At 24.0% G+C, this 12,963-nt stretch overlaps 1 protein-coding gene across 2 annotated transcripts in view; it reads right to left on the reverse strand.

Annotated features, from left to right (window-relative positions):
* The window catches only part of LOC100212864 (phosphatidylinositol 3,4,5-trisphosphate 5-phosphatase 2A), a 98,539-nt gene that overhangs the window by 56,419 nt on the left and 29,157 nt on the right, over window positions 1-12,963 (reverse strand). For both annotated transcript variants that reach the window (XR_010635888.1, XM_065788427.1), the window contains exons 7-12: window positions 11,184-11,207; window positions 10,858-10,944; window positions 4,715-4,864; window positions 4,575-4,629; window positions 4,271-4,342; window positions 2,970-3,064 (exon numbers count right to left, since the gene is read on the reverse strand). Coding sequence is in view for 1 of the 2 variants with exons in the window: in XM_065788427.1 (XP_065644499.1) it covers window positions 2,970-3,064; window positions 4,271-4,342; window positions 4,575-4,629; window positions 4,715-4,864; window positions 10,858-10,944; window positions 11,184-11,207 (483 nt within the window). In the remaining variant the exon portion in view is untranslated. The remainder of the gene's footprint in view (window positions 1-2,969; window positions 3,065-4,270; window positions 4,343-4,574; window positions 4,630-4,714; window positions 4,865-10,857; window positions 10,945-11,183; window positions 11,208-12,963) is intronic.

Here is a 12,963-nt window from a genome sequence, read left to right on the forward strand (position 1 = left end):
TTATATAAGATTTTTTTTATAAGTAAAACAAAAGTAAAAATTTAAAAAAAAAAATTTTTTATACGGGACGACTTTAAACAGCGAAGGTCTCTTTAATAAACTTTATATTTGAATCATTAAAGTTTTTCCTGAGAAGAAAAAAAAAAAGACAAACTTTTTTGAAAGCCGTTTGAATTAAATAACTTTGATCTTTACGTTTTTATATTATTGAAACGCATTTAAATAAAGTAACAAATCACTGCTAATGATTTTTTATAAAAACATTAATGAATAATATATGTTTTTTTTTTTATCTATTTAAGTATTTATTTTTTATTACAAATGTTTTTAAATAAAAAAAAATTATAACAATTTTTTAAATAAACGATTTAATTATTTTTACTTTTTTTACTTTTTGTGCAAAGAATTGTTAAGAATCTTTTTTTAAACTTTTAAATTTACGCGTTTATTAAACAATTGTCAGTTGTAAGTTGTTACTTTATTTAAAAAGGGTTTCGCATAATATGAAATTATAAAAACCTTAGTAAAGATAAACTATTCAAAGTTATTTATTCCAAATGTAATTTAGATAATCTTATCGTTATAGTTTAATATTTATTTTAGTTAAGTTTTAATTTTATTTTTGCTATTTTGGTTTTAGTCAAGTTATTTTTATTTTGTTTTTCGCAATTTTTCTTACGAAAATTTATTAGCTTCTTTAACGATAAGTTTTTTTTAAGTTTCTTTATAGTTGAGTTAAGATTTTTATAGCGCGTTTTTAAAATGCATACAAATTTTTAAAACTTATTAACAGCCGTGGTCAAGTTAAGTAAAATTAAATAGTATTTGCGTGGTCATATTATGGCGTGAAATCGCACGCCTTCCTGGCCAAGCCTATTAACTTTGTTTCAATATTTAAAAAAATCAAAAAAGTACAGTAATTTTACTTGTGGTTTTTTTTCGTTTGTTTTGCTTTTTTTTTGTTTTGTATTGTATTTTACAACATCAAATACAAGGAGGTAACTTTAAAAATAAATAAAGAATACGATAAAAACGATTTCACAAAAGTGTCAAGGATTTGTAGAAAAAACTGATGGTTACAAATGGTTACAAAAAAATACAATGGTTATATCTTTATTACTTTTTTTTTTAATGAATTGAATTAAAAATTAATTGAATTAAAAAAATATGATGCTTATTTTGTTTTGAAATTTAAAAAACTTTTTATTAAGTTTTACAAAAACATACATAAGTCATCAATACTTTAGTAAGTATTTGTAAGTGAATGCATTTATTAACAAATATTAAATATTATAAAAAAATCTTAAATAATTAAAAAACATTATTAGAAATTTATACAACTTTTGTTGATACTTTAAATAAAATCATTAGTTACTTTATTTAAAAGCATTTTGCTAATATAAAAACGTTGGTAAAGATATTTATATCTCAGAACTTTGCTTACCAAGTTAAATATAAATATATATATATATATATATATATATATATATATATATATATATATATATATAAACAAATATATATATAAATAGATATATATATAAATAAATATATATGTAAATAAATATATATATATATATATATATAAATAAATATGTATATAAATAAATATATATAAATAAATATATATATAAATAAATATGTAAAAACAAATAAATATATATAAACAAATAAATATAAATAAATAAATATAAATAAATATATATAAATAAATATATATATTTAAATAAATAAATAGTCTTTATGAAAAAGTTAAGATTTTATTATAGCCTTCAATTTTGAAAAACACCGGGAGAAACTTCACACAATTGTCATGTTAGAGATACTTATGTTATCTAGGCATGCCGAAAAAATGTGCAAATTAACTTTTTTGCTCAATTTTTAAATGAATTATTTTTCTATCATTTACTAAAATATTGAAGTATCAGTATATTGATAATATGGAATAAATAATTAGTATAGAAAATCGGTGTAGAATAGCCTAACCAAGACCCATATTTTGATGGGTTCGAAATTTTACAGGTTCGAAAACATAGTCATTACTAACTGATTTGCAATTAATAGTTATTACTTTTTATAAAAGGAAAATTAAATTAACTTTTTCCACTCATCTCCCTAATATTGGTATAAATATTCATTTGGGTGTGACACCCCCTAATTTAATGAATATTTAAATCATTAGTTGGCAAATTAGGACCTTTTTGTACCTTCAGTCTACAAATTTAAACCTTATTTTCAGATACAGTCTGCAAAATGGGGCAAACTGGAGATTTTGAGGACTTATTTTGTTGGGTTTTTTTTTCAGATAGTAAAGTATTTTTAAAAAATTATAAAATTTTTACTTGATTCATAGATCATACACAGGTCATATTTGAAAAATATGGAAAAATGTTTGGGTAAAATATCTGGAATATATTTTCCCTTATTTTCCTTTCAACTTTGTTTTAATTTAAAAAATTAAGAACAACTTTGTTAAAGTTGTTTCTAATTTTTTTTTTTAAACTTTTCTTTATTTTTTTATGAGTGAAAAAGCTTAAAAAACATATTACAAAAATTTATACCTAAACTTGAATGTTTAGAAAATGTTTTGGATGTCCGGAAAAACTAAAAGATAAAAAATATATTTGAAATTCCGGAAATATCCAGAAAAAGATTATCCTTGCTGATTCTTTCTTTCCTTTATCCAAAAATATTTGTTGACATTTTAATTCATGACCTTACTACTAACTAGTCACAGAAACCTGTACTGAGTTTTATATGTTTACCCTCAACAGGAGCTAACAGAAAAATCTGCATAAAGAAACCCAAAAAAAAGTTTACAATCATAAACATAGCTTAAAATCATAAAATTTATTTAAAACTAAACCTTCTGAGTAAATAATATTTAAAAAATATTTACTTAAATTAGTTTATTTTTGAAAAAAAAAAAAATTCAAAAACACCAAAAATATTAAAAAAATTTAACAAACCTTGAAATTTTCAAAAACAACATTTCTTATGGGAGAATTTTCTAACACAATGCTTAGCTTGGTCTTACAACTGTTTGATTTTACTAATTGAAGAACTAAAAGCATAAAAAAATTAATAATTGATAATAATATAAAAAATTACAATATAATATATATATATATATATATATATATATATATATATATATATATATATATATATATATATATATATATATATATATATATATATATATATACACACACACATCTATATATATATATATATATATATATATATAATAATAATAATAATAATAATAATAATAATAATAATAATAATAATAATAATAATAATGATGATGTAATGCTGTAACAATAACAAAAAAAATATATATGTATATACTTAAATGTTAAATTATTATTCTGATGAAGAGACTTTTCCGGGAGTCTCTATGCTGATTTAGCATAAAGACTCAAAAGCATCGTTTTTTATTAAAAAATGATCCCCATAAGCAGCTTTTATCGAAAGCGAAAAGTACATATATGGACTATCAAATGAGCCTGACTCAAAACGGAGTGCTGCTACATCAACTGAGGGTTTGGTTTGGGTCAGCTTAAAGGTCAGGCTTAGGGTAAGGGTTATGGCAAAATTTAAATATGGTAGTATTACTGTAATTAATTGTTTTTGTAAATAGATGAAAATTAAAATGAAATACAATATATAATAAAAGAAAATAAAAATAACAAAAAAATGCATTTTTATAATAAATCAATAAATTTAAATATGTAAAAATAAAAATAGAAACAAAACAAAAATTAGAAAAAATATATAAATATAATACAAATAGTATAAAAAAAAAAAAAACATAACGGGAACAAAAAAAAATGTCTCCATAAATGCTGACTAGGAGTGTGTGTGTATATATATATATATATATATATATATATATATATATATATATATATATATATATATATATATATATATATATATATATATATATTTAAAATTTGCTATTCCTTTTTTTACCCTCAAAACAAAATCATTTTTTCTCTAATAGCAAAACTCTATATAGAGACATTATGTTTAAACAAATTGATCAAAAAAGTTTTATTTCCATGCACCCAATAGACTCAAGGATGAGAATGTTCTCTATCTGATACTGCCCAAGGTTGCATTTAAGAGAATAAAGTTACTCTATAACTGCTAAAACCTATTTAATTTCAAGTTCTATGCTTTAAAAACTTAAACAGTAACAAACATCACTTTGACATGATACAAAATTTATTACAAAAGTAATCACAAAAACTCAAGATACCTTTCTCCATATCATATGTTACAGAATCTTTTTCATTAAAATCATTTAAACTTTTGCTAAACTTGATCTGGCCTTGAAAAAAATGTAAGCTTATTATTTATAAATGTAAAATTATTATTTATTAACTTTTTTTTCGATGATGAACTTATAAAAGTCATAAATTACACAATTTGTACCTTATAATATCAATGTAATATATAAACAGTACATGTAATGTAGTATATGTTTACAATACATAAACAAAACTGTATAATTTTATTATTAAATATAATTTTTTTCATTTTTAAATATAGAGAATACATACAAGTCTTCATGTCCAGATAAATTCCTGTTTTATATTTTAAAGTACCACTTGTAACCTTTCAAAATAAATTTTCTTTATTAATTGATAAAAGAAAAAATATGAACGTATAATAGTAAATGCACAAACAATTAGTTGCGTACCTCAAAATAAAGCCCCAAACCCTTTTTACATGAATCACTTGGAGAAGCCTTTTTACTAGGTTGTTTGTTGTTATTTAATTCCAAATATTCAATTTCTGTTTTTCCACAAGCTTTATTTAATCCACTTTGTTCTTCAAAAAATGTGCAAGCCTATCAAAAATTTTAAAATAACTAAACTGATAACCTTATAGTGGTAGTATTACTTGCTTTATATAAAAACTCACAAACCGAGATTAAAATTTACCTTAGTATTCATTTATTATAAATGATAAACTATTTAAAGAAAAAAATCACCAAATAAATAATTTTATTTACTTGGTTTATTAAAAAAAATTAAAATCTCTAACTCTTCCTGCTTAAATTTATTAATTATATAACTGATTTAAATATATTTCAGTGTATTAATTATATAACTGATTTAAATATATTTCAGTGTATTAATTATATAACTGATTTAAATATATTTGAGTGTATTAATTATATAACTGATTTAAATATATTTCAATGTATTAATTATATAATTGATATAAATAAAAAGGTGAGAATATTGTTCAATGAAACTCAAATAACTGAATGGAGTAACACAAAAATAAAATTGTTCGGTCAAACAAAAGATGAAAGATGTATCATGTTTCAGGCTAGGTATTTCTTAAAGAAGCTATCAATAGATGATGGTAGATAAAAAATTTGAGCAGCAACCATGGTAACAGTAACCATTGTAATGATCATAGATAAGTGAAAAAGTCACATTCTCAAATACCATTTTTTCAGTAAAAGTAATCTTTAATAGAAATAATAATAGAACTTAATAGAAATTTTTTAGCTTCAGTAAAAGTAATCTTTAGACAATCATTATCATAATAAGCTTGTAATATTTCTGTATCTATGAATAACATTTCCTTGTATATAATACTGTTTTTATTTCTAGACTGGCCTTTTGGTGACTTTTTTTATTTTGACAAACATATTTTAAACATAGTTAGGCCTGCTCTAGTAGCTTAATTGAAACTCTCTAGCGTTGTTGTATTTTTTCTCTATTCTACAAATATGATCACTGGTCAAATGAACTATCATCTTTTGCTCCTCCTAACAAAATTCATGTCATTTAAATCACATAATTTGTATACGCTTTCAGTTCATTAACTTATCACAACTTTTTAGAGTTTCTTTGTAACCAAAAAATTTTATTTATCTATTTTTTAACATACATATGTGATTAAGAATTTCTTGATTGATTGATTGATAATGATCATCAGATCATGATGATTATATATAAGAAGCCCTATATTTTTGAATATAGGGCTTAGAACATGAGTGGGTGGATTTTAACTTTATAGAATTTCACATCTAATCTTCAATTTAGAAGTAAATGACATCTAATATTATTTTATAAAGCACAAAAGATAAGTATAGTACATATATAGATGAGTTTTTGACTTTATGAAAATCTCATAAATTTTTTGAGAAAATCCCTCATAAAAATTCTAAAATTCTCTAAAAGGAAATATAATATCTCAGTTTTACAATAAACATCATACAAAGCGTAATAACTAATTTACTTTTTAAACATATTAAGTCAGACAATGGTTCAGAAATCAATACTTTTTATTCTTATTTTTTTCTGTTGTGAAACATTTGTCAGCTTTTCTTTTTCTGCACTTTTTTGCATGATCATTAATAGATTCTTTAACTATTTTGCATTGTTTATGTGAGGCAATATTTTTTTCTGTTTTTCTATTTTTTCCAATGGAATTTCATTTTTTAAATATAGTGTTTGTTTGCAGTTTGCAAATGACCACAGATGCATTTGTTAACTGGGTCATGCAATATATCTTGTCTTTTAAAGTACCCTAGTGCTATATTCTTGTCTACTAATAATTGATACTTAACTGAAGCTATAGCAGAGTACGTTAAATTATCAAGACGGTTTGTCTTTTTATTAACTATGGTGTTTATCATGCTGAATGATTGCTCAACTTGAGGACTATATTTCTGCAAGTATTGCTAATATGCACGTTATCCGGAGTAATGAGATTGGCATTTCATTGTTTGACTTCACCATTACGCAGTTTTGAAGATGTATTTTAGAAATTGAGTGGCGGAGTAAAGATTTTTTACCTTCACTTCCATAATAAAAGTTTTTACTACATATTGTACATCGTACCTCATCAAATCATCAAATCGAATAATATATAATTAAGATGAAATTATATATTTCAATGTTCAGTTAGGGAATAAACTTACTACTTCAACTTTATTCATCTTTCTTAAATAGGCTGAATAATAATCTTCATTATAGTTTTTCTCTTGAAGCCGATTCTAGTGAAATTTGTTTTTAATATTTTTGTATATCTCAGAAATGTCTGATAAACTTCTTAACTTCCATTTTATAATTTTTTATTTATGATAGTAATAATTGACAAAAACTTTTGTAAACTTTTAAAACAGAATTTACATCAATTACCTTTTAATTCATTTAAAATCTTTTTAATTCATTTAATCTTTTTAATTCATTTAAAAGTTAATTTAAATGAATTAAAAAGAAAAAAAAAAAAAATTATTGTCACAATTGATCTCGTGAAAATATCAGTTGCAGAAAACATATTTGCTTAAATGCAAATGTTGCTGTATTCAAATTTTAAATAATTTTTTACAAATCAGTAGCAAATAATTATCCGGAAATTTCCGGAAACTTAAAGAAGTTTGAACTTATTTATCGAGTTTAAACTTAAAAAAGTGAATTTCCAGAAATCCAGAAAAAACTTATTTATGTACATAATATGTACTATGTACATAAAGCATCTAAATATAAATACGTTAATTTAGTAGCTGTAGTAGTAGTGTCGTTTCACTTTCGTTTTTTAAAGTAGTTTCTAGGCTTTTCTATACGCAGTTCAATATTCCACTCGGTCTTTCAAGGAAGGTCTGCAAGCAAATTTGAGCTGATAAATTTTTAGTTTCAAGAAGAATTGATGTTGTTCATTGTTTAATTTTACAATAAAAATTCAAATAAATGTTTGTTGTTGGTTGTTTGTATTTTTCTAATTTTTATAGCCTGTTTCCTTTTCTTTAAATAAAAAAAGACTATTATTTGTGGAGATGTAAGTGTATTTACATAAATTTGCGTATATTTCAGTATATTTTATATTTCTCTGTATGTATATTTTCTCTTAGATAAAAAATAAGGGATAGAAAAAAGTAAAAAAAACTCTGTTGGAAGTTGTCAAAAGAATGTTGTGTTATGCTTCTTTTTAAGGTATGTGAATATATATTTAGATTTTTAAATTTGTTCTTAAATGGTTTAATCTTTTTTATTACTTTATATAAAAATATACTGACTGACATTGCCAAAAAAATATGGATTTCAATCCTAAAGTGTTATTTTAAATAGTAACAATAAATTATTTTAATTTTTGTTTATTAATTTTCGACCTCAATGGTAAACCAGTGGTTAAACTAAATGAGTTAAATTGTAGAGGTTTATGTCATATATTCAAAAGTAATTGCATTTGATTTTTTTTTTTTAATATATTGCTTTACATTACATAACGGATTTTGATTTTTTTGTTTTTTTTCTCTTTTAAATAGTTAAATAAAGTTGTTCTTAGACAAGAAACCAAGTAAGATTCAACATTATGTTTTTGTTTTTATTATTAAGTAATAACAATATATTTATCTCTTGATAGATATGTTTACCTTTTTGTAGATATGTTTACAACTTTAGACTATTAATATTTTGATATTTTTAATTTTATTTCTTTTTTTTTTTAATAATGGTGGTTTATCAAAGTTGTTTATTTTATTCTTTTGTTCACTTAAAATGGTAATAAATAATTTTATAGAAAACATCATAACTCTTGAAATTCTTTTGTGTTTATTGGTTACTACAGTAGTAATACCACTGTTAATATGTTTATTAATAATAGTGAAAATGAAATGGATGAAATTAGGCTTAAATAAGTTATTAGAAGAAATACTATCAACTTAAAAATAATTGATAGTTTAGTGAAATGATTAGGCAAGCTGAAATTAATTGTCATCAAAATGTAAGAAATACTGCTCGGTAAGAAGAAAAAAATAATTTATACCTCAATTAGAACATCATGGTTAGATGAGTTGAAAGTAATTATCACATAAATGAAAGAGATAGGCCTAGACAAGATAAACCATTCTCAAAATGTACAAAATGCTGCTAGAATAAAAGAATGTATTGTATAGCAAGAAGTGATACTATTCTAGATTATAATTATTAAGGAGAAATGAACCAGATCTGTGAGCATTTCTGTGCTAAAAAATTTTTGATAAAGCACATTTTTTATGTTGCTATAATAGAAAGGTAGCTTTGCTTCCATTTTCTATTTTCGCATGCTTTACAAGATTTACAGGAAGTTATATACATCATTATTCCAATATCAATTGTTTTAAATATATTAGAATTTAATATGCCTGTCTTTATTTTGCTTTATTTACTAATAATGTGGTTTAACCTATGAATCATAGGCCGCCATGTTTTAAAATATGTGGTCAAGTTTTTCATTGTGTAGGTAATCTTACGCCAGATCAAGATATTTCCCCAACATTATCAACTGATTATCTCTGACCCACTTGCTGCAGTAAACTTTAGAAAGCAATAACATCGCTATCAACTTTGCTTACATAATTTAATGTTTTATTTGCAAACTATAGTTAGTGAAATTGCAGTTGTATTCGTTGGAGAAGATGGTGTTCCACCTGCTTCCAGGGAAATTATTTACCCAAAAGGTCATTTAGAAGTTATATTGAGTATGTCAGCTAACTTAGACCCTACGGCTTATTCACTTTTTCTTTCATAACTTTTTCATTTCACTTTTTTTTAATAACTAAAAAGTTAAAGTAATAAAAAAGATCAGGTAAACCAAATCTTTTTATTACATTTTGTCTGCAACCCAATATAGTGGTGTGGTAAAAAAAATACACAAATTTATTTTCAAATGTTGTTAATTAATAGTTTATGATAAGTATATTTTAAAATAAATGTTAATAGTTTATAAAATATAACATGTTCTAAGTTTATATATGTTTATATTTTCATTTTTTTACGAATCAAATTTTATTAACCTTTCATATAACTGATTATAATTATCCTAAAATGAAATGATTTTTTTATTTTTTTTGAAGTTCAAACATAATTGTATTCTTTTTTTTTTTTTAGTTGCCATTGCTTTATTAGTTTGCTTATTGTTGAAACAAGGTTTTAATTTAGTAAATTTATATATATGAAACTTACTGTGTTAATCATTATTCACAGTTCAAAAAATCAGGATTCTAAACTATGGAGGTAATATTAAAAAGTCTTTTTTTAATGGTTAATTGTGCTATAGCTATTTTGTGCTAATACATTTTTTTGCCATTGTCATTAAAAACAATAACTTAAGTTATGAATATAATAATTTATTGTAACTTTTTTTAACACAGTGTCTTTGAAATACAGTCTGTCTCCTCTGTTATTACTAAGCTTTTATGTATTTTTTGGTACCATAATTGAGTTACAGCTGCACAAAAAATATCGAAAGTATAATAAAAAGCCACAACAAGAAAATTAGTTCAGAAAGACCAAAAGAATGTTTAAGAAATATTTTACGAGTCAATAATTCATGAACACAATAATATGTAAAATAATGCTCCCCTTTATTAATAAGCTTACTTATTCTAAAATACAATAATAAATATGTAAAATAATCCATTTGAAGTTTAAGATGATCTTTTTTTTTTTAGATATTGAAAAGTTGTAATTGGCTTTCCTTCTCTGGTGTTTGCTGTTATTAAAAAGAACATAATATCTTAGGTTACATGGTCTTTACTAAATGCCAAGACCAATAAAAGCAAGAAAAACCAAAAAGATTATATTATATAGATTTGTCATTGTCTAAATGCCATTCTTCCCTATTTTTACGGAGGAGAGCACAACTAATTAAAACTTTCATAGTGTTCTTTAGCGGAAAAACTGGGACAATGGCAGCCCTATATATAGATAAATTTGTACTTTATATTTTTGAGATATATATCAAGTTAAATTGTTATTTAATAATTACAAACTCGTATTACGGGTTGCTTACTGCTAGTTCAAGATAAGTATATTGCATAACATATAAAATATAACAAACCTTTTGTTTAAGTTCTAATATGCTGTTTTTGCATTCACTCATTGTATTTAAAATTGATTCCAAATCTTTAGACGCTTCACTTGTATCCTTTAAAACACTTTTTTATAATTATTTTCCTATATTTAATTTAACTATATAACAAAAAAAATAACTACACAAATGATAAATAAAGACAGTCATGATTTATATTTAGTAATCATAAATTCAGTAGCCATTAATTACAATTTAGTTAGCCATTAGTTACAATTTACTTTTAATTTAATTTTTTTTAAAGCAAATATTAAGTATATACTTACTTTAACTGAAACTAAAATAACTGAACATACCTTCATAGATGCTTCAACTATGTCCTAAATACAAAATAATTTTATGAAAAAGTTTTATTAAATAAAGATTCAAAATAAATGCAGATCAGATTTCAGATTTTCCATTTTCTAGAACTTCTCCAAATACACCAATGTGTAACAATAAATAAAAATAAATATGTCCACATCTGTTCTATTCCAGATTAAGTCATTTTTTTCATCTTTAGACTTAAAGCAAAAAAAATGTTTCAGGTATTTTGTAATAAAAAAAATGTTTCAGGTATTTTGTAATAAAAAAAATGTTTCAGGTATTTTGTAATAAAAAAAAATGTTTCAGGTATTTGCACTTTCTTAATTTGAAGTTTATTAAGAGATTGTTCTTTTGGAAATCAAAAATAAAATAATTATTTGGCAAAGAATTCAATTATGAGTATTATTTCTTAAAAAAATCTACTAAAAGTATAGTGAGTAAAACAAAGCATGAACAAAATATATTTCTGTATTTCATAAATTTTTAATATTTCATAAGTAAATGATTAAACTCGAAAAATGAGTAAATAAGAATGCAATTACAAACGTACTTATAAAACCGAAATCAACTATTTCACCGAGCATCGCAGTTGGCATTTTTAAAGGCATTTTAGCTAGAGCATACAAAATTTGTTCAACATAACATTCAAGGTAAAATCAATTTTCTTATTAGGATTTTTATTGAAAATGTACATTTCTATAAACAATATTCAGATACTACTGCTAAAATTTTTTTATTTTTTTATTTTTTTTTTAAACAACTTCGCTTCCAACAAGGCTGCAGGCAGCCACTAATTAAAGTTGGAAGTTACTGAAAGAAAAAAGATGAAGATTGTAGAGCAAGATAACGATTGACAGACAACTTAAAGGATTGCAAATTATATGACTCAGGAAAGCAAGATGAAGGAAGCAAATTCCAAAGAGCTGATGTTCGAGGAAAAAAACTAGATGAATAAGCGCTTTTGGAGCACTTAGGAACAGTCACAGAAAAAGGATGAAACTTAATTGAATGACGAGTAACACGAGAATGAATTTTAGAAGATGGCACAAGAGACGCTAGCTCTTTAGAGCAGTGCCCATTATAGCATTTGTAGAAAAGAGAAAGAGAAGCAACATTACGACGATGTGACAATGGTTGGAGGTTGGCTGCAAGAGCAGGTCCAACTATGTTTACAATGTGTTTTTGCACCTTGTCTAAAAGAGAAAGGGCATCATTGGAAGAACCACCCCACATATGGCAACAGTACTCCATACAAGGCCGGATTAGAGATTTATAGAGATAGAGAATAGAATCCGAAGAAGGAAAGCGAAGAGCTCGATAAAGAGATGCAACCTTAGCAGATGCTAATTTTGCAACTGATTTGATATATGGTTTCCAAGAAAGATTGGTAGTAAGAGTTAATCCTAGAAGATGAAGAGTAGATGACTCATCGAGTACATCACCGTTCATAAATATAGGAAGATCTCAACTATTGTGATAACGATTGGCTGAAAAAAAATTTCATCTGAGTTTTATCTGAATTAAAGTTCACCAGCCACTGTGAGCCCCATGCTGTAGCAGAAGTGAGATTCTTTTCAACTCAAATGCCACCTCCAAGCAATCAGAGGGTGTTGGTTTCTTATCACGACAAGAATAAATGGTAGTGTCATCAACAAACAATGCCACCTTAGATGTGAGAATATCTGGAAGATCGTTAATGTAAATTTAAAAGAGTATAGGGCCAAGGAAAGAACCTTGAGGAACCCCTGAAGTTACAGAATAAGAAGAAAA

The sequence above is a fragment of the Hydra vulgaris genome, chromosome 01 (genome assembly GCF_038396675.1).
Source record: "Hydra vulgaris chromosome 01, alternate assembly HydraT2T_AEP".
In the NCBI taxonomy this organism is placed as follows: Eukaryota; Metazoa; Cnidaria; class Hydrozoa; order Anthoathecata; family Hydridae; genus Hydra; species Hydra vulgaris.